A 23299-nucleotide genomic window follows, 5' to 3' on the forward strand; every position below is an offset into this window, starting at 1 on the left:
CCCCCGCCAGTCCTTGGTATCTACCAATGTACTAAGAAAATGCTTATTTAAAAAAACAAGAAAAATAAGCAAGTTTTTATGCTTTATGAGAGTATATGAGGACTAAGAAGTAACAACTAAAACTAACAATACAAGAGAGAAAGCAGTAGTCAAAGACACAGGCTTCCTGAGGGTTAGGGGGATGCCCCATGCAAAATCAGAGACAATCTACATAAAAGAGGCAAGTACATTTGGAAGACACATGGCAAGAATCTAAAGGAGAACTTACCTTGGAGAATGTCTGTTAATGAAGCCCGTGTGGTCCTCTAGGGGGATGATGGACTAGACTAATGATAAGAGATGATCCCAGAGGCTCCCATTTTGTCTTATTTCCACATCTTCTCTAGGGAGTATGAAGTTAAAAACACAAACATATTCTACATGAGGGACGAAATAATTTCTTCTCACCCCATCTCTAAGCAGATCTCCTGGGATGATCTAACTCCTTAGGGAGCTCACTGTGGGAGTGGGCATGGCAGTGAATATGGTGGGCTCACGGGAGCCAATGCTCGAGCCTTCAGGCACATCTGAATGACCAGCTGCTTCCCCCAGTTCCCTCCAAAAGTGCTTAGGCAAGCCCCTTCCTTCCTGCTTCACTCCCACTATCCCTCAGCCTACTCCATCAAGGCTTCCAAAGCAAGTCAATTCCTCATTCACACTGCCTGGCACTCTGACAGCTGTCTCCATCCACAGGCTCCTTCCTCCCTCTCTGCCTTGTCCTCTGGCTCTCCAACCTTTTCCACTTGTTCGAGGAACCCTGCCCTCCTGGGTAGCCTGTGAGTGTCCCAATCCAAACATGTCTACATCTTACCTCCTCTAATTGGCTCTGCCACACACAGAAGTGTTGAAGATTAATCTACAAAATCTATCCCAGATAAAACAACAATTGATGACTGTGCACGTCATGCCCAAGTCCTCTTTTCTAGCAATATCTTATAATGTTATGAAGCAGCTTGCTATCTGCAGGTATTATAAATTCCCCTATCTCTGTGATTTTTAATTTGGAGCACTAGATCCAGGTAGATAAACAGCCCATTTCCTTCAACCGTTATCAAAATGTTCACTTATTTTCTTTATCTGAACACTCCACTAAGGCAACCAAATTATAGCTTCAAAAATAAGAAGCCAAGAACATGACAATCCAGAAACTGAGAAGAATAAAAATAAATTCTACCTCAGAAATGCAATTTAACACAGCACAACAACAACAACAAAAAAGGTCGTTAATAAAAATTGAATCCCTACACAGTATGTGTGTACACACATATTAGTTTTTCATTTAATCCATGCAACAAGCTAGTGTGGTTCGTTTTGTTTTCCCCATTGTGCAGATGAGAAAAATAAGGTTTAGAGACTGACTTTCCCAAGTTTACACACTCAATAACAAAATGGAAATTAAAATTAGTATTTTGTGATCCTAAACTCTTAACAGCATAATAATTGTTCTCCTGCATGAAATTGTGTTTCTTGTTAGGTTCTAGGATTTCCACTGAGGTATTTCTTGGCATTGCTCTTCCACTAAATGTATAATCGGATAACAATCCTACAGTAGAAAAAAGACATATAATTTGACCTTACTGTTCTCCTTCAATTCCATTTTGTGCCACACAAGATCACTTCTCCTAGACTGATTTTCATGAGGTTCACATACATAAAAATAACATTTTTGTCTAAGCTCTAACATCTGAGAAATGGAGTATTTCCTGCCATATCTGTACATAAGGATGTCATAGTCACCAGCAATTCCAGCCCCTCAGGGCACTCAGGAAGGAGAAAAATACCTGGAATCTAACAGCCATGATATTACAGCGACTTTCTATGGTGAGCCCAAGGGAGCTCAGGATGTGAAAAAACACAGGATACTGGCCCCAGAGAGTTGAGATGCTTATGAAAGGAATGATTTCAGTGAGCCCCGGACTCTTGCGTCTTCCTATACATAGAAAATTGTTCAATTCCTTAACTTGGGTTATCTGGTTTCCTTTAATTCACAATAATCTCTTGATGTTCAGGCTACCTGCCCTTTGTTGTAAAACATCTCTGTAATCTGACTCTTCCCATTGCCTCCTCGGAGCAGTTCTCTCAGGGTCACATGAGATGCTGTCTCTCAGACCTAAAGTCCTAAAAACTCCCAGTGAATAAAACATAACTCTCAACTTTCAGCTTGTGACTATTTTTTAAGTGACATATTTTTTATGTCTATATACAACAAAGTAGATACCAAGAGAGTAATGTGTGAGAAGTGAGCATCTGCAGGGTTTAGCTCTTTCTCTATAAAATTTTATGACAACAGTTTGACTTCTGATGTCCACCCCACGAGCACACGAGCTATGGGTGATGTAGCCACAAGAGGAACATGTTTTACAAAAACGACTTTCCTGAGGACCTATCACATGTAAAGCTTGTGCTGTGGGTCGTATGCAGTGGGTCCCCTCCAGAGGTGGGGTACCTGGAGCCATAGATTTCATGTCAGTGATTTCTTGTTACCCAAAACCTGTTTTGATTTTCTCTTCTAGCATTACCTCAATGGTGGAAACCGCCTCCTTGGTGGATGTCTTCATTCATTCAATTAATACTTTTGATCGCCTTTTCTTCAGGTCCTGCAGGTGGGATCTAGAATTTGATTTTGGAAACCGCCCAAAACAAATAAAAATCAAGTGATTAAATGCAGTTTAGATTCAAAGGGGCAATACAACTTTTTAATATGGCTAGTTCTCTGGAGTGGCTGTTAAATTCCTCCAATGCCAATTTCATTCCAAAGTCATTTCAAAAGTCAACCAGCCAAAGGATCTGTAGCTCTATCTTCTTTCAATCTGAGTCATAATGTGACTTGTTTTATTCATGGTCTAATTACCTGTGCTTAACACTAAAATGTGGCTTCCCCAATGCCTCAGTAGGTAAAGAATCCGCCTGCAATCCAAGAGACTCAGAAGACCCTGGTTCGATCTCTGGGTTGGAAAGATCCCTTGGAGGAGGAAACAGCAACCCATTCCAGTATTCTTGCCTGGGAATTTCCAATACTAAAATGTATATTTCCCTTCCTGGCTCTTTTAATATTTCCTCGTTGTCTTTCTCTCTCTCTTGCTCACTTTCTCTCTCTCTCTCTGTGATACATTTTCTATTATTTAAACTCAGTTTCAGGCAACTCTGTACCAGGTTCCTTTTTCTTCCAAGGGGTTTATTTTGCTTCCTGACTGTTTGAGGATGAGAATGTGCCAGCATTCATGCTCCTTAGAATGTGGATTTATTACATCACAAATCATCTTCCCAGGAACTTTGCTTACACCTCTCTGCAGGATGCTTTTTCTGCTCCAGTCTGAAGAAAATGCTTTAGTAGTGGTCCTTCAGAGCAACATGCCCAGCTCACAGAATCCTATCTCACAAAGCCCGCGATTCACACTGTAACTGAAGAGGGGCAGGTCTGCCGTGCTCTGCCATGACTCCAAACATCAGAAGTGTGAGAATATGGTGCTTTTACTCTGAAACATTACACAATCCCCAGACCGAGGAACTGCCTTCTACCCCCTGCTGCTATTTTATTGCTACAGAAGAGAAGAGCAGAGAAACCAGTTTCCATAATAAAGTATGTGTGTTTGGGTGGTGGGAAGGGGAAGCAAGAAAAAGAACGGGCACCTGAATGATACAGTTCAACTTAAGCATCTTCCATCCTGGAAATGACAGGACACTGAGAGGACATTTTAAAATCCCTCCTTTGGGCTCCCAGAATACATAAGAACTGAGTAAAATACTACTCATCCTCAGGGTTTTACAAACCACATTTGTTGGTCTCTAGAATGACTCTCTTCTGTCTGATGTCAAGGACCTTAGGATAAGAAGGCAAGGTCTTGATCCTAACCTGGGAATCAGAATTCTCTGGGTTAGCTGCTTTAAGAGAAGGTTCTCTTCTCTTTTATTTTAGTCTGATTACAAGGGCAGCTTTTCTCCAGAAGATAACTGCAAAAATCTACTAGTTCCTGAAATATTTAAAGGATCATGAAAAGATGAATCCTTTGCAACCCTCTAGCAACTGTTCAAATACAAAAATGAACACAAAAATGTATGACCTGTAGCCCCAGGGTAGACAAGGAGAAGGCTGATTGGGGCACAAAAATAGACCCACCTGTCCCTACCTCATTCCTTCAGTTAATCGGTCAACACACATTTCATTCAGCACCATCTACATCCCAAGTACCCAGGCAGGTGCTGGGCATTCAATACCCTGCCCTACTCTTAGGGAATGGCCCTCGGTTTCCTTTCCTCTCTCTCCTGACATTTAAAAAGCCTCAGAGAGGACTTCCCTGGTTGCACAGTGGTTAAGAATCCACCTGCCAGTTCGGGAGGTTCAATCCCTGGTCCCAAAAGATCCCACACGCCTCGCAACAACTACTGAGCCACAATACTATAGCAACTATAGCCCTTGCTCTGCAACAAAAGAAGCCCCGGCTTGCTGCAACTAGAGAAAGCCAGTGCAACCAAAAATACATAAAACTACACATTAATATGCAGATGCAACAAGAGAAACTAACTCAGAGCAAACAGTAATTGTTCCAACTGAAACAAACCGAGTCTGATAGGGTGACGGGATTCTCCCTAGAGACGTGTGAGATGATCTGGTTCTGCCTGGTTATGTCTGGATGGTCATTTGGACGCTCTGAGCCTCGGTTTCCCATCTGCAGAATAAAGATTGAAATAACTTATATTCAAGTCCCCTTTCAGTCTTCAGCTACTAATTTTCCAAGATTCCAAGGGGCCTTTGGGGGAATGCACCACATGGTGCAGTCATTCACACCAGGGTCTCAGCCTCCAGTCTCCCGTTACGAGTTTCAAGTCTGTTCCTGAGTGATCCCAGGTATGTCTGTGCTAAGATACAGCAAGTATTCTCTCCCCTTAAGCCCGGATTGTCCGTGCAATCATTTCGCGCTGAGCACTGCTGTGTAGTTGCTGCCTTTCCAAACCCCAGGCAGCAGGGGGAACCCTCGTTCCTATTGGGTGAGTGGCTGGAGACATCACCAGCTCTCCACCAGCGTCCCTGTGAAAAGCCTAAAACGTCAAAGGGGAAGCGTCTTGCTTTTCTGGCTAGATGTCAATCTGGCTCCTTAGGGCTGTCTAGGGCGTTCTGTTGTCTCAGCCCCGCGCCCCGCTTCCCCGCCGGGTGCGGGGCTGCCCCTGCCCTGGAGGCAGGCTGAGCGCGATGCTGCTCCGCGGGCACTCGTGTGCGTGTCCGCTGCTGGCGCGCTGCTCTTCCCCGGTGCCCAGACCTACGCAGGAAAGCGCTGCCCTCTAGTGACCAGAGTGGAAGACACAAAGCCGCCCGAGCTCGGAAGAGCGCTGTGGCGGCTGGCCACGCAAAGGTCTAAGGGCAGACGGCGCTTTGTCTGGGAAAGCACTGGGATACTTTCTCCTGCCAGCTTTGGGACTCTGTGATTTCCCTCTAGGACCAGGATTGATAGGTACATGGATGGATGAAAGGATGGATGGATGGAAAATGGGTGAGTGGAAGGATGGATGGTTGATGGATGGATGGATAAGTAAACAATAAACGAAAGATACGTTGATAGACAACCTAAAGACATATGGATGTCAGGATTAGAAGCACGTTCTTAAGGCTTGCTAAGGCTAAGTGCTTTGGTCCATTATTTCATTTGTGTCTCTCTGGAACACTATGGATAGCCTTCGGCCCTATTTTGTCCCATTACCTCTGTACCAATTTTCCAAATGGGGACACTGACAAGGTAAATGGTTGCATCTTGGTAATCTTCCGCAGAGCCAAGGTGGCGAGCGGGCCTCAGTTGAGAGACAGCCTGCGCCTCCGCCATCGGCGCTGCCCACCGCGCCCCCCTCCCAGTCAAGCCGAGGTACGCGCCCCAAGCGCGGGACGCCCTGGGCACCGAGTCCTCCCACCTCGCTCTCTCGCCATCACAGTCCCAGATTTTCCCCAGAAGATAACTGCAAAAATCTACTAGTTCCTGAAATGGATGGTCCTGGGACCATCCCAACCCCGTACCCCCTCTCACTGGCCTAAATCCCCCAGATCACTCTGGTCGGACAGAAAGTCGTTCCCGAAGCATGGGAACTTGGCAACCGCGTGCGCGCTTGGCAAGGGGGTCTCACTAATGCAAAAAGGAAAAGCGCCCTCCGGAGATGTTAAGATTCCCAGAAAGTTTCAGTCATTCCCTTAACCATTAACTGAGCACCTACTACGCGCCTTACTGTCAGCAAGAAGTCTAGTGCATTGGGGACAGATGGGTGGACAAGTGACGACATTCCGGACGGCTGCACCGGATGCCCACCCGGACGGCGGGGGCGCTCCAGGAGGAGGCAGGGCGGGGTAATCCCAGCACTTACTCCTAGGGTCTCCAGCACATTCCAGAATCTAAATCAATCTATCTACCCGCTAAACCCCCACCTGGGCTCTGATGCTAAGCGCGCTCCCCGGGGAAGGCAATTGCGGTGACTTTACGCGGGGGGACTTGATCTCATCGCACCCTCTCCCCAACTTTCCTAACTGCCTCGGTGTGTCACCCGGCCGAGGGGTGCGCAGCCACGCGGGTCCCCCCGCCCAGGCCGGGACCCCTCTTCCGGCGGGGGCGGTGCTCAGCCGGCGTAGGGCCTGCGTCAACAGCAGCCCGCCGGCGATTGGGGCGCGCTCGCCTCCTGCGCTCCCGGACGAATTATAAAGTGGCTCCTGCCGCCGCAGCCTGGACGGCGAGGGAGGCTGGCGAGGCCGGAGACCCGTCTCTGCGCTGCAGCCGCGGCGACGCCGAGGACCGCGAGAGTGAGGCCCGCCCGCTTTCCTGGCTCTCCCCTCGCCGAGAGTCGCCCCGGACCCGGTTTCCACGACCGACCTGCGTGCCCCGAACAGCGGCAACGTGAGTGAACTCGGCCGAAGCCCACCTTGCTGCGTGGGTTTGGGGCTCTCAGCCAGCTGCGTTTTATTCCGCGTTGCATTGCATGGGGTCTCCCAACTTTCTTCCGCTCCTTGTATGTGACCCGGGTCAATGTCGCCACTCCCCGGGCTCCCGGGCTCTCGAATTTGGTCTCCGTAGTCCCCTCCAGAATCCTGCCCTGCAGAGAGCCAGTGCCTGGGGCCGCCCCAGGCTCCGGGCCACAGGGACCACTCGGGAACCGAGAGGCGATCGGAGCGGTCCCCCGGGTGGGCGGGGGAGGGCAGGAAAGAGGGTCCCGTGAGCTCTGGTTCGATGAAGCACCCTCACCCCAGTTGCGGCTGCCCGGCTCGGAGTCCTTCCCAGGGCCCCGCTGAGCGCGCGGACAGACTCGAAGCTCTGTGCGCTCTCCCCGCAGCCCATGGCGCGGTTCCTGGGACTCAGCACTTGGCTGCTGGCGCTCGGCCCCGGGCTCCTGGCGACCGTGAGGGCAGAATGCAGCCAGGACTGCGCCACGTGCAGCTACCGCCTGGCGCGCCCGACTGACCTCAACCCGCTGGTGAGTGTTCCGCGCGGTGCGGGAGCAGCTAACCCGGACCCTGCGCGCACAGCCCGGGCCCGCCGTGCTCACAGTCGGCGCCGACCCCAGGTGACCCAGGTGTCCCGACTGCTCCCCGAACACTGACCAAGGTCCCGCTTTGGCTCTGAGTTTCGGGTCCCCGCGACTAGCTAGGGACCGAAAGGGCGGCGATGTCGCCGCGCAAACCTTGTTCGTTTTCACCCCGGGGAGGTGGGCGCCCCGCTGGTGCGCGCTCTCTCTCTCTCTCTTCAGGACCTCGGAGAGCACCGGCTGTCCCCCTCACCTGCCCCAGGGAAGATGCTCAGTCACCCACCTGCTCACAAAGCCCACCTAGGGCCCCTTCCGCACACAAGCATCAACCCATCCTTCCCGCAAATAACAGTTTTTTAAGTGATAATCTCGCCATCTTTCTTTGAATTTCATTTCTCTAGCCCTTTTAACCTTAGGTCTCTCAGACCATGACCCTCACTTGTGGGGAGGGGTGGGGCGGGGGGCGCGGGGACGGGACGGTGTGGATAAAGAGGAGGCAGGGAGAATTCAGTGGACAGGAGAGATGGGTCGGGGACTGTTCTACAGGTGAGTCCCCCTGAAATTCAACTTCTGTTCTGCCTAGAAGGTACTATCGTTAATAGTACATTTTATTAATTAAACTAGTAAGACAACAGTTTAATTTGGCTGTGAAAGGGGCACAGAGAGTCCAAAGAGGTGGCCTATGATGCAAAGATAAATTATACAGGGGCTTGGTGTTGTTGGGAGAAATGAATCTAAGTTCAAAAGAACTGTCATTCTAATGGTAATCCGATGCTCCTAAATCACTCTTGCTGCCCCCAGGGACTCAGAATCGCTGAAGTGGGGGCCCAAGAAGCTTCATTTTAACTAGCTCCCCCAAGGGTTCATTTGCCCTGTCTCAATTTGTTGAGATTCTGTGATGACTTAAAAAGTTAGGCAGAGAATATGTATTAATCCAAAGAGTCAAGTGCCTTTCCAGACCTTCTGAAGCAATTCTCTTACCTAGATGCACAAAACAGGGAAAATCACTAAGGGAAGGATTCTACAGAACCCAAGACAGTATGTTTCAGGTTAAATGTTTGTTTGTTCCATTTGGATTGCGCCATCCTCTCCATTTGACAAATAGGTCTTATATTTAAACTCTGAGAAAAAATGTTGCGTCTTTAGTAGAGGTGACAATCCCCAGCATCCATATTTTTCTTTCTTATTTGTGTTTTACTGATTGGTTTTCTCTTGGGATTTGCATATAGGATAGTTATTTTGTCTGTGACAAATGGCTTGTTAGCCACTATATTGTTAGAATTACAGCAGCTCTGAAATTTTAGCTTGGATGAAAAAGACAAATTAAAAAAAAAAAACAGGAAGAAAAAGAAAAGATACATGAGAAATAAGCTTGCCTAGCTAGAATTATGTAGTAAAATCAAGTAACAAATAATTGTGGAATTTGCACCATGTGAAAGACGCTTGCACTTCATTCTATGATGGATTAAAAAATAATGAGCAGCCATGCCATGACTGATGTCCAAACTGAATTTACTCTCCAACACAAAGTATGATAAATAATACAAAAAATGTATAGATGGCTGTAGGAATATCAGTTTCCCAGGTAGATATTACCTTCCCAGTGGCAGGTAAATCGCCTGCCAATGCAGGAGATGCAATTTCAATCCCTGGGTCAGAAGATGCCCTGGAGGAGGAAATGGCAGCCTACTCCAGTATTCTTGCCTGGGAAATCTCATGGACAGAGGAGCCTGGCGGGTTACAGTTCATGGGGTTACGAAGAGTCCAACATAACTGAGCATGAGAGAGAGAGGCTGTAAGATATAAATTAATATCACTTTTGTACTAATGACTGTTATTCTAGTTATTTGCCATTATTTGTTTTAAGGAATGCCAATATTAAAATAACCTTTTGGTAATAGTATACAAAATATTCAACATAAATTTTTGGCAAATGGAGTATTTGAATTTCACTTTAGGATGGAAATAGTCTTGAAATCTGAACATCTTAAATTTTTAATAATGGTTAGTTTTCTTAATCAGAGGTCAAAAATAAAATAGCACCATTATTTTTATTAGATCTGTAGATTTTTATTTGTGCATGTGTTTAATTTTCTTAGACACAAAACTTAAATAATTAGTAAGAGCTGATTAACTATATACCAGAATTTTGTTGCACTAATAAAATGCTTTTCTTTGTGAAAAATGATATGTATATATTTCATATTAAGTAATATACCAATATATTTTAAATCTCAAGAAAAGGCCTAGTTTTTATGTCTAAATCAAGAGTTAGTAACTGAGTTCTATAAGTAGAACCATAAAAAAACTGAAATGCTAAGAAAAATATAGGTTAAATTTGGGTGGGAAAATATCTTTACAATATAGCAATAGTACATCATAGTACAATCTGTTAAAATTTGAAGACAAATTCTAATTTGATTCAGTTAGTTCTCCACAATCTCCCCTTCTGATTTTCCTTCGATCTGCCTGTTCAGTACAACAAAAAGTTGTAAGAAAAATGAGATTATTAAGTGGGAGTTTTTTCATCAAAGCAAGCATAGAGTGGCCCAGTGGGGTGGGCGGTGGGGGCTGAAAATGTGTTCACTGAGTGAAATCAGAAAAGCCTCTTCTGTCATTAAATCGATTATTTCCCCAGGCTTGCACTCTGGAATGTGAGGGGAAACTACCTTCTCTCAAGACCTGGGAAACCTGCAAGGAGCTTCTGCAGCTGACCAAACTAGAACTTCCTCCAGATGCCACCAGTGCCCTCAGCAAACAGGAGGAGAGCCACCTGCTTGCTAAGAAGTATGGGGGCTTCATGAAGCGGTATGGGGGCTTCATGAAGAAAATGGATGAGCTGTACCCCCTGGAAGCGGAAGAAGAGGCAAATGGAGGTGAGGTCCTTGGCAAGAGATATGGGGGCTTCATGAAGAAGGATGCAGAGGAAGATGACGGCCTGGGCAACTCCTCCAACCTGCTCAAGGAGCTGCTGGGAGCCGGGGACCAGCGAGAGGGGAGCCTCCACCAGGAGGGCAGTGATGCTGAAGACGTGAGCAAGAGATACGGGGGCTTCATGAGAGGCTTAAAGAGAAGCCCCCACCTAGAAGATGAAACCAAAGAGCTGCAGAAGCGATACGGGGGTTTCATGAGAAGAGTGGGTCGTCCAGAGTGGTGGATGGACTACCAGAAAAGGTACGGTGGCTTCCTCAAGCGCTTCGCCGAGCCCCTACCCTCCGAGGAAGAAGGCGAAAGTTACTCCAAGGAAGTTCCTGAAATGGAGAAAAGATATGGAGGATTTATGAGATTTTAATCCCCTTTCCCATCAGTGACCTGAAGCCCCAGCAAGCCTTCCTCTGCCCCCAGTGAAAGACTGCTGCGCTGGTGTGTTGTATTGTCCCGTGTCGCTTGCATTATATAGTTGACTTGAGAGTCCAGATAATTAACTATACAACCTGAAAGCTGTGATCCCAGGTTCTGTGTTCTGAGAATCTTTAAGCTTTTAAATATTGGTCTGTTGCAGCTGTCTTGTTTCCATGCTCAGTTTTTGTTATCACTTTGTCCTTTATTTTTGACACAATGCCAATAAATGCCTACTTGTGTGTAGATATAATAAACCCATTACCCCAACTGCATAACATTCTTAAGTTTCTTCTCCTTCAGAGGTCTCATTTGCCCTTCAGTTTCCCCAGCAAATCACAAACTCAGAGACAGTGAAACCATTTGATTTTTGACAGAAGCATTACTGGTCCCCTCCTCTTCCTACAGCCAAACCTGTAAAAACATTTTTCATTTGATTCCTTATATTCGAAATGTTGGGCTTACCTGGTGGTTCAGCAGTAAAGAATCCACCTTCCAGTGCAGGAGATGTGGGTTCAATCCCTGGGTCGGGAAGATCCCCTGCAAGAGGAAATGGCAACCCACTCAGTATTCTTGCCTGGGAAATCCAATAAATAGAGGAGCCTGGTGGGCTACAGTCCATGGGGTCACAGAGTCAGACATGACTTGGCAACTGAAACAACAACAACAATATGAAATCAAAGATGAGTGAAGACACTGAAGGAAAACACAATGCATTGTGACTCTCATTTCTGGAATTCACATCCATAAAGAACACCAAAGCCTAACCAACTATGCCCTTATGTATAAGAAAATCTACATTTTACATTCAGATGTGTGTGTCTCTTTTCTTCAGCAAAGTATTTTAGAAGTTAATAAAAAAAAAAAAAGATAATTTAGCCCTATTTTACAAATAAGAAAAATGGAGCCCAGAAAGATCTAGTCATTGGCCCAATGTTACCCAGGAGTTGAAGGACAGAAATGGAATTAAGACCCCAAATTTCTTGCTCCCAAGCAATGTCCTCTCTCCACTCCAGTTCCATATCTCTCATCCAGATCACCACAAGACTCGGAAGAACTGGAGATGCTATCTTGCTCACTATTGTCCACTCCTACGTCACAACCATTGTGGGTCTTCCGATATCTGATGAATGGATAGATGAGTGAATCGAGGGATTTGGTGACCAGATCCCCGGGCAAGGTACTATGAATGTTTTGGAAGGCAAATTCTCATCACATAAGGGATTTATGACTATTTCATTAATTAAGCCATTTGGGACAACATTCAGGTACCAAAAAATGTAACACGTCTTTGTGTTTCTAATTGAAGCCACCTGCAGCTAAATTCCTGTCTGCTGAGTCATTTTCCCAGGACCCTCACTCATCCATTCCTTTAAGTTCTTCCCCTCAAGATCAGAGCTTAGCCACAGAGGAGCAGCCTCTGCTCTGCAGTGCAGTGCTGTGCAAGACCGCAGGCTCCAATCCAGTGGGGCCGTCGCGCTCTGCATCCAGCCCCACCGGCTTCCTGGGACATTCCCACAGCCATGCACTATCCTCCCAGCCAGTGCAAAGGGTCACAGGTCCCTGCCACTCACCGAGCGCCCCCACCCCTGCCCACTATCTATCTCCCTCATCCTTGACAAACTAACTTCTTCCAGGCCAGCACCCACCTCCTTCTGAGCTAGAGATGCAGATAATGTAAGTGTGTGAAGCAGACTGGGAAGGAGCTGATAAACAGCAGCAGGCCCCTGGAAATCCATGCCTGGACCAGTCAGACATGACGGGGCCGAAGCACATCAGAGATCCTGGGTCTCTATTCAGCCTGAGTCAATTTCTTCCCTGGGAACTGCCAGCCAGTATTGCCAGACTTTTCCAAAGAAATCTGAAACCTCCATCTTCACGACAACATCTCAAGTTTTTCATTTCAGCCATTGATTCCATTTAAACCCGTGTGGCCCAAATAAAACCCACCTGTAGGTCAGATTTGAGAGACATGGGGCTAGTCCTTTGAGGAATAAAGAAGTCATTTAATTCTCTCCCCAGGAAGTAAGGATTGCCAAATCTGAGAAACAGAAATCCGGCCTACACCCAAGGATAAGAGTAGCATGCCTCTTCCCTTCCTGATAATAACCTAATTATTATGTTACAGTAAAGCAATATGTGTACATAGGTATCTCACCCAAGATGTTTGAGAAAATGTAATCAAATGGATAGACTTTTTTCAAACCAGCCACCATTCTTTATGAGGAGCCCTTTTATTTCTGCTTGGGGTAGCTGTGTAGTCAGAGCTCAAACACTCAGAGTGGTTAACAAACCAATGCCTGGCCTCTGCTTCACCATTTGGTGTCTCTGCCAAGGGCCCAGTAATAGTGTAGCCAGCTCTCGTATTTGCTCACCCCTCACACCTGCTGGTGAATTAAGGACCCAGAGGGCACGCCACAAACATTTAGCGGGGAAGGAACTGAGGCGAGAGAAGAGAAGGGAAAGATCATGGGATGAGATGACTCCTTCCCTTTAGGTGAACATGGGGCCACCAGCTCCTCTCAGAACATCACAGAAAGCAAGAAACCCACCCAGGCTGACCTTAACCAGTGAACAAGGGCGACTGTACACAAAATGGGACCCATGTGCCCCAGGGGCTCCTATGTCCCCAGATACCCCTGTTCTGTCCTACCTTCAGGCTGAGCTTCTATCATCAGAATTTTGCAGCTTTATCTCTTAAAAGTTTGAATTTTCAAGACTCCTATTTAAATGTGCTGGGGTGCTTGCCTGAGACCCCTGGGATGCTCTTTTAAAACAAATCACTGTGTCTTGGCCATGGTGCTCAGCTTGAGCTCAGCACGGGTGCTCTAGGTCCCGTAACCTCAACCTAGGGTGAGGACAAGCCCAGACAAGGACTTAGGGTTGATGGGCTAGAGTCCAGGGTAAGATGAGCTCAAACTCGCAGCTCACTGAGAGTCTCCGGGAAAACTCTGTGCCTCTGAGAATGACCCCCACGTACTGCAGAGAGTGCTGCTGCTCCACCCCATCCCTGTCCTGGCCCTGTTTTCCCCCTTCACCTCCCTTCCCTTCCCCAGTTCCACCTCCAAGCCTGAGTCCTGATCTGGGTTCCTCCTGGGTTTCCCAAGTGGCCCAGATGGTAAAGAATCCACCTGCCAACGCAGGAGACACAAGAGAGGCAGGTTCGATCCCTGGGTCGGGAAGATCCCCTGGAGAAGGGAATGGAAACCCACTCCAGTATTCTTGCCTGGAGAATTCCATGGACAGAGGAGCCTGGTGGGCTACATACAGTCCGTGGGGTCACAGAGAGTCGGACACAACTGAGTGACTAAGCATGCACACCACTGGGTTCCTCCTAGGAGGTGATAAACTGTGACTTCTGCGACCAGGCTGCCTGCGTAGAAATCCCAGCTAGTGGTGTGATGGGAAGCTCTCCTGCCACACTCTCCTCGTCCGAGCCTCATTAGGTGGTGGGAACAGGTTAACATAAGATGCTTCAGCCTCGCCAGCACAGAGGCAGCCCAGACAGGATCGGCTACTGCCTTCTAAACCCCCTCAGCTCTTACTAGTGGGTCTTGGGCTTTTCTCTACCTCTCTCTGCCTCACTTAGTCCTCTCAGGGACAAGGTATGCCTCACCTCATCCTCTCAGGAACCAGGTATCCCTCACCTGGGCCTCTCAGGGACTTAGACTGCAAACATCACATCAGCAAAGGGAGCGATGCAATAGCTTAGACATACCATGCCATGTGGGCTTCCCAGGTGGCACTAGTGGTAAAGAAACTGCCTGCCAATGCAGGAGACTAAGATGTAGGTTCAGTCCCTGGATGGGGAAGATCCCCTGGAGGAGGGCACGACAACTCATTCCCGCATTCTTGCCTGGAGAATCCCATGGACTGAGGAGCCTGGCGGGCTACAGTCTATGGGGTGGAAGAATCAGACATGACTGAACAAGCATGCACACCTCTGCTCCCCAAGGGTAGACACTCTCCTGACCTGTATAACCACAGATTAATCTGCATATTTTTAAACTTTCCATTTATGTGGCTAGAGTTATATTTATGGAATTCAGTCATCCTGTTGCATAGAGCCATCGTTGGTACATTATTTTTATTGCCATATGGTATTCCATTGCCTGAAAATACCACCAGATCCATTGTATTATTAATGGGGGCTCATTTTGGTTCCAGTTTGGGGTTATTGCAAATACTGCTGTGACCGTGTTGCTCATCACAGTGAGATAGTTCTCTTGGGAATATAATCAAGAGTAGATTTGCCAGATATTAGGATGTGCATATGTTCAAAGGTAGCTTGTCACACCAGTTTTTAAACAGTTTGTATAATTTGGAATCCTAACTCCAGTACTCTTGCCTGGAAAATCCCATGGATGGAGGAGCCTGGTGGGCTGCAGTCCATGGGGTCGCTAAGAGTCAAGAAAAGACTGAGCGACTTCACTTTCACTTTTCGCTTTCATGCATTGGAGAAGGAAATGGCAACCCACTCCAGTGTTCTTGCCTGCAGAGTCCCAGGGGCAGGGGAGCCTGGTGGGCTGCCGTCTATGGGGTCGCACGGAGTCAGACACGACTGAAGCGACTTAGCAGCAACAGCAGTGTAAGTGAAAGTGAAGTCACTCAGTCGTGTCCAACTCTTTGTGATCCCATGGATTGTAGTCTACAGGCTTCTCTGTCCATGGGATTTTCCAGGCAAGAGTACTGGAGTGGGTTGCCATTTCCTTCTCCAACTGCAGTGTATGTCCCACCAATTCTTCATATTATCTTTTTGTAAATTTTGTTTTAATTTACATTTTCCTAATTACTAATGAGATCGAACATCATTTTATGTGCCCATTGACCACTCGGGTATTCTAAGTTACACTTTTGCTTTTCAAATGTATTTGTTTTTCAAGTGAAGCATCCTAACTATTTTCTGCTCTGTGGTGAATGGCCTTACACAACGAAATAAATGCAGGAATTTTTTAAAAACTATAAAATGCCTTCAGGAGACTTCCCTGGTGGTCCAGTGGCTTCCAATGCAGGGGGCCTGAGTTCGATCTCTGGTCTGGGAACTGGATCCCACATGTCACAATTAAGACCAGGAACAGCCAAATAAATAAATAGATTTTTTTTAACATAAAGGACTCCTCAGGGGACAGTTTTTATCTCCCTGTTTCAATCTCCACTGTATGCCCATAACCCTGCCTGTAGACAGACTCCAGGGCATCACTGGCAGTTCACCTGGTGTCTCAAGCTGTACCCGATGTGTTCTTCCCCGTTTGGAACACAAGGTGGAGTGTCTGCTACAGCAGTGCCCTCCCCACCGGGTGCCTGTCGGTCTCTGCTGTTTCCCCACAGGCTCCCTGCCATTAGTAGAAGGTCCTCAGCCAGATGAGGAGCACAGACCACTTTGTAGGGGACTCAGCGGTTTTGATGGGAGAGCTGTTTCAAGGAGCCCCTTCACTGAAGGGACAGGCACACCCTCTTCCAACAACACAAGAGAGGGCTCTATACACGGACATCACCCAATAGTCTGTCAGTACCAAAATAAGATTGGTTTTATTCTCTGCAGCTGAACATGGAGAAACTCTATATAGTCAGCAAAAACTAGACCGGGGGCTGACTGTGGAGCAGCTTATGAACCTCCTTATTGCAAGATTCAGACTTAAATGGAAGAAAGTAGAGAAAACCACTAGGCAATTCAGGTATGGTCTAAATCAAATCTCTTATGATTATACAGTGGAGGTGACCGATTACAGAGACATCCTCTCCCATCATCACTGGTGCTTGCCTCGCACCCAGGCTGGGTGACAGGAGACTCCACTGCTGTCTTCCCTGGAGAACCCCAGACAATTCAAGGGTCTCTGTCTCCCCATGTCGAGGGACTGATCTACAAAAGAAATCGGAACGGGGGGTTGAGGACAGGAACCAAAAGAGCCAACCTTCTGCAAATCCCCTTTCAATTTCTCATTCTTGTAAAAGGCTAGATCTTCTATGGACAGAAAAAGTGCTAAGACTAGGGAAGAGGCCATGAAGAGATACACACTTTGAAATCAGCATTAAAGGACTTACCCGGTGGTCCCCTAGTTAGGACTGCATGCAGGGGACACAGGTTCGATACTTGGTTGAGGATATAGGATCCCACATGTCTGTGTGGACACAGCCAAAAAAAAAAGGAAAAAGAAAAAAATCAGCATCAAGATGATAGAGATTCAACTCTGGCTAAAGAATTGCCGGATGGCAGGAGCTTAGGTGAATTTGGGTGGGAAATAGAGAATTTACCCAGCAAGACATTTTTTTTTTTCCTTTTCATTTCTCAAGTTATTCATTCATCAAGCATTTATGGAGCATATTCTACAGCGTATACAGTATTCTAGGCCCAGGAGCTATAGAAAGTAAGAAGTCATCTACTTCTCTGCTTTCTCAAAACTTATATTCTAATGTGTAGAGTGAGACAATCAACCACAAAAAAAGAAGAGGGGAAATTTCAGGTAGTTCTAAGTGTGACTAGTCCTTTGTAAGAAAATTCAAGCAAATGCAGAACTGTACAATATTAAAAGTGAAATTTTTCTTTCACCTCCTATAACTTGCATAACTTTTAACTATTATTAAAAGTCTTATGTTTACCCTAAGTTAACATTTTTTTCATTAATGAGTATATACACACACATGCATGGACATACACAGTTGTGTTTTTTTTAACTGTTAGTATTAACAAAATAATTCTTTATGTATTCCACCACCTTTTCTTCACTTACTATATTTGGCAGTATTTCTACATCAACATGTAAATCTTTCTTCACTATATAATATTATATAACATGTACATTTTGCTCTCTTTTAACAGTTCTACTAGAAATTTAATTTTTCACATTGGAACAAATGCTGCAGTTAACTCTTATATTCATGCACTGTCTGTCCTATACTATACAAAAAAACATGTATACATGTGTGCATGTAGTAGTAACTGTCTAATATAGCACTCTACTGCTCCAGGGCAAGGTTTGAAACTTCTGCCTGCTCTGTCTTGAATCCACCTGCAGTGCAGGAGACATGGGTTCAACCCCTATGTTGTTTCATTTTATAACTATTTGTTAATTTGTGTGGTTGATTTTTGTCTCAACAAGTAGACAGTTATCCAGGCAAGAATACTGGAGTGGGTTGCTGTGCTCTCCTGTAGGAGATCTTCCCGACCTAGGGATCAAACCCATGTCTCTTAAGTCTCCTGTGTTGGCAGGTGAGTTTTTTACCAGTAGCGCCACCCAGGAAGCCCAAACTCATTGCAAAGATATGTAAATCATTTTAATTTAAATACATAATTATGCTCAGAAAATTATGAGCCTGTATGTAACTTAGAACCATATTAGAGACACTGCATGAAGTGGGAGCTGCAAACTGAGCTCCCAGGCTCTGAGTCTGGAGTCTGGTGGAGGCAGCCTCCTCTTTATCTCATGATAACTGGGGCTAGGAGGGGAGTGTGAGATCCGGGTCCATTGCAAGGACCTCAGTAGGGGCAGGTCTCGCCCATCTATTGAAGATGGCCAAAAGAAAAAAAAAGCCAAGACTGCTGACCAGGACTGCTGGATAGTTGAGGTGGGAAGGGCAAGTAGATGCAGTGGAAGAACCAGTATCTGGGCAAAGCCACCTATTTATTGAAATAAGATTGACTTTATGGTAGAGAAGTGGTTCAAACCTCCAATGTAAATTCTCTTTCTGAACCAAAACTGGTAAACAAGTAAGAATAAGGAAAGTGAGTGAAACAAATACTTTGGTTTGACATGAGTAGCACTACAAAATTCTACAATATATAAAGAAAATAACATGAAGAAAGCCAACATGCAATACCAAGAGCTGATTCATGTTGGTATATAGCAGAAACCAACACAATATTGTAAGCAATTATCCTCCAATTAAAAATAAATATTTTTAAAAAAGAAAAAGAAAGCCAACAAATGCAACTACTATCACTTCACTCTCAAGCAAATATTAAGCAAATATTAAGACCACCTAAAAAGGAATTTTACAAGCATTTCAAGATTTTCAAAGAGATAAAGACAGGAAGGTCTTCCATAAAAAAAGAGGAAGAAATTTTGAAATTAAAATATGCTAGCAATAAATGAGGCATATTGTTATTAGGAAAAAACTAATTAAACAGGATAGATACTAGACCAGATACAATTAAAAATTGCTTTATGTAACAGAAAGTTAACAATAAGGAATTCATTCACAACAAAACACAGAAATTTTTTATTAAAAATTGAAAATGAAATTAACTGACAAGAATCAAATAAATGCATATAGCTGATTCACTTTACTATGCAGTAGAAACCAACACAACATTGTAAAGTAACTATACTCCAATAAAAATCAATTTAAAAATAAAGATGATACTGCAAAAAATGACAGAGAAGAAATAGTAGTCTTTTATTCTCACTGGAATGGCTATAATAATTTTTTTTTAAAAAAAGATGGTCAATAACAAGTGTTCTTAAGGATAACGAAAAGTTGGAACCCTCACACATTGATGGAAAGCAGTTGGGAAATTCCTCAAAAAGTAAAACTTTTTACCATCAATTCAGTTCAGTTCAGTCACTCAGTCATGTCTGACTCTTTGTGACCCCATGAACTGCAGCATGCCAGGCCTCGCTGTCCATCACCAACTCCCAGAGTCCACCCAAACCCATGTCCACTGAGTCAGTGATGCCATCCAACCATCTCATCCTATGTCATCCCCTTCTCCTCCTGCCCTCAATCTTTCCCAGCATCAGGGACTTTTTCACATCAGGAGGCCAAAGTATTGGAGTTTCAGCTTCAACATCAGTCCTACCAATGAACACCCAGGACTGATATCCTTTAGGATGGACTGGTTGGATCTCCTTGCAGTCCAAAGGACTCTCAAGAGTCTTCTCCAACATCACAGGCCAAAAGCATCAATTCTTCTGTGCTCAGCTTTCTTTATAGTCCAACTCTCACATCCATACATGACCACTGGAAAAACCATAGCCTTGACTAGACGGACCTTTGTTGACAAAGTAATGTCTCTGCTTTTCAATATGATGTCTAGCATAACTTTCCTTCCAAGGTCATAACTTTCCTTCCAAGGAGTAAGTGTCTTTTAATTTCATGGCTGCAGTCACCATCTGCAGTGATTTTGAAGCCCCAAAAATAAAGTCAGCCACTGTTTCCACTGTTTCCCCATCTATTTGCCATGAAGTAATGGGATTGTTGTAGCCACACGTTCTGGAAAACAAACTCACTCAGAAGGACAATGCAGATGGTGGAGTGCAGTTTTTTACACTGGTGGGCCCAAGGCAGAGTCTCCTCTTAGCCAAGGACCCCGACCAGTTTTTGTGAAAACCTTATATACCCTAAGTGTACGTGCCCAAACCCACCTCTCCAAATTCCCTGAAACTAGTCTGAACAAAGGAAAAGAAAGATACAGTCAAAGATAACTCATGATTCATATGTCTTAGGCCTAGGACAATTATCAATAGGCCTGTGGTCATACCCCAATAAGCATAATAGAATTTATGATTCTATTCGGTTACACAGATAATTAGGGTATTCTTTTGGGAGTCTAGGTATGAGCCTTGGGGCTCTTCCATCCGGGGTCTGGTTTTCCAGTTGGTATGTCATTTCCATAGATACTGGGCATATAGATTAAAGTCCATAGTCCAGCCCAAGATGGAGTCCTGCTTTCAAGACAGAGCCTGTTCTGTCTGTTTCCTCCTTCAGGACCGGATGCCATGACCTTAGTTTTCTGAATGCTGAGCTTTAAGCCTACTTTTTCACTCTCCTCTTTCACTTTCATCAAGAGGCTCTTTAGTTATTCTTCACTTTCTGCCATAAGGGTGGTGTCATCTGCATATCTGAGGTTATTGATATTTCTCCCAGCAATCTTGATTCCAGCTTGTGCTTCATCCAGCCCAGCATTTCTCATGATGTACTCTGCGTATAAATTAAATAAGCAAGGTGATAATATACAGCCTGGACGTACTCCTTTTCCTATTTGGAACCAGTCTGTTGTTCCATGTCCAGTTCTAACTGTTACTTCCTGACCTGCATACAGGTTTTTCTCAAGAGGCAGGTCAAGTGGTCTGGTATTCCCATCTCTTGAAGAATTTTCCACAGTTTATTGTGATCCACACAGTCAAAGGCTTTGGCATAGTCAATAAAGCAGAAACAGATGTTTTTCCTGGAACTCTTTTGCTTTTTTGATGATCCAGAGGATGTTGGCAATTTGATCTCTGGTTCCTCTGCCTTTTCTAAAACCAGCTCAAACATCTGGAAGTTCATGGTTCATGTACTGTTGAAGCCTGACCTGGAGAATTTTAAGCATTACTTTACTAACATGTGAGATGAGTGCAATTGTGCGGTAGTTTGAGCATTCTTTGGCATTGCCTTTCTTTGGGATTAAAATGAAAATTAACCTTTTCCAGTCCTGTGGCCACTGCTGAGTATTCCAAATTTGCTGGCATATTGATGATCCAACATTTCATTTCATAGGTACATGCACAAGAGAACTGAAAACATATGACTGCACAAAAAACAGGAACACAAATGTTTATACCATTATCCATAATATCAAAAAAAATGAAAACAACCCAAATACCACCAGCTGATGAATAGATTAAATAAAATGTGGTCTCTATACAATGGAATATTATTCAGCCTTAAAAATGAATGACACACAGATGCATGCTACAACATGATGAAGCTTGAAAACATTAGGTGACGTGACAGAAGCAGAACACAAAAGGTCCCATACCGGGGTCCAGCCCCTGCAGGATCCAGGGAATCCCTCAGGATGACGGCGTCGGCGATAAGGAAAGTAAAAGGGGAGAGAAAGAGGCTTGATCTTCCTTGGTTTACACAGAAAGCCAATAAAGCTCCTGACACAGAACTTGCTCTGTTCACGGAGGCCGCAGGTGCCTTCTCGGTGGGGTGAGGACGCAGGACGCCCTCTCCCCTGTGAAGATGCAGGGCGCCTTCCAGATCGGGTCTTAGAAGCCCAGGCAAAAAAGTGAACTCAGAGAGCCCCTGTTTCCCAAGGAGTCATCCTGAAAGAAGAAGAGAGAGAGAAAGAAAGAATAGGAAAGAAAGAAAGAATGACATGGGGAGACCAAGCTCTGATGAAGCCGGGTCTGCAGCTTTATTTTCAAAAGGAGCTTTTATACCCTGAATTACACATTTCCAGAAGTGAAAGATACAGAGTCATGCAGAGTCAGCTCAACATTACATCAGTTTGACCTTCATCGGGACCAGGATGTTTTTTTGCATACCTTTCCATTTACAAGGGTCTTTGTGTTATGCACATTATCTTCTTCTGGCCCTGAGGCCTATTGACATTTTATGACCTTTTTCTGATAAAGGTTGGTCAGCCAGAAAACTTGTTTTCCCTTAAAGTGTTTCTTCTTTATTTTTTCAATCTGTGTCTCCCTCAGAAAGTGTTAAATAAAGTTACATTCTTATGGAGCAAAGGTGCAGTGGGTTACAACAAAGAAAGAACTTATTAACTCAAGGGTTTTATGTTGCTAATGTCAAGGCTACTGCTTGTTTTTCTTGCACACCAACTATACTAGCTAATGCACCCCCAGGTGCACACTGGGTAAGGGATAAGGAAACTTGTTAGCAAACATTGGCTCAACAATGCAATATTATTCTAATAAAGCTTTTTTATTGCTCAGAGGTTATACTTGGGGTGTTGTGAACAATCATGTGTGTTAGTTCCAAGAGGATGGATAAACCTGCCAAGCAAGCTAAAATGCTAACAGAGGGGTTAGAACTGAAATACTCCTTTCAAGCCCAGGAGACTTATTAATTAGAGCCCTAAGTTGATTTTCTTCAGAGGAAGGTGGTCGGGGATAGCCCCCTGTTAATGTCAGAAGAGTTGGTGAAAGGCAAAATATGGTAAACAGTAGACAGACAGACTTTGGTTTCGGGGTCGATGCTCGAGCAGGTCCAGGGAGTCCCTCGAGTCCTGATCCGCCTTGCCTGTCAGGTCTCTTCCGCATGACCTTGTCATGGGTGGGATCTCCTGTGCTGGCTCCCGGCAGTCCCATATTGTATAATTCCATTTGTATTAAATATCCAGAATAGATGAGTTTGCTAAGGTCTGAGGTTCATTTTCCAGTTGATGAAAGTGTCCCAGAATTGAATAGTAAGGTGGTTGCACAACTTAGTGACATACAGAAAATGACTGAACTATACACGTAAAAAATGAATTTTAGGGCTTGTCAATTATATCTCAATAAAGATGTTATTTAAAAATACAGTGGCTGCAGATTTCATGGGATTGAAGAAAGATTTTAATCCAAAAATAGAAAGCATGAAGGTGGTGCCAACAAGGTTACATAAAAGTAAATCCATATCTAACTACACCATGGTGAAACGTACAACACCATCAGTAAAAAGAAATCTTAAAAAACTACCACAGGAAAAGGAAAATTATCTACAAAGG

The 23299-nt window shown here is 44.9% G+C and overlaps 1 protein-coding gene and 1 pseudogene across 1 annotated transcript; both read left to right on the plus strand.

The window, feature by feature from the left end:
* LOC102281209 (translation initiation factor eIF2B subunit alpha-like) overlaps positions 1 to 5999 on the plus strand; it is a 196663-nt pseudogene extending 190664 nt beyond the window's left edge.
* A 687-nt stretch (positions 6000 to 6686) lies between these two features.
* Positions 6687 to 11295, plus strand: PENK (proenkephalin). Its single transcript, XM_005889165.3, has 3 exons — positions 6687 to 6905; positions 7339 to 7479; positions 10169 to 11295. The coding sequence occupies exons 2-3, from the start codon at positions 7342 to 7344 to the stop codon at positions 10820 to 10822; spliced, it is 792 nt and encodes a 263-aa protein (XP_005889227.1). The 5' UTR covers positions 6687 to 6905; positions 7339 to 7341; the 3' UTR covers positions 10823 to 11295.
* Positions 11296 to 23299: the final 12004 nt, after the last annotated feature.

The sequence above is a fragment of the Bos mutus genome, chromosome 14, assembly GCF_027580195.1.
Source record: "Bos mutus isolate GX-2022 chromosome 14, NWIPB_WYAK_1.1, whole genome shotgun sequence".
In the NCBI taxonomy this organism is placed as follows: Eukaryota; Metazoa; Chordata; class Mammalia; order Artiodactyla; family Bovidae; genus Bos; species Bos mutus.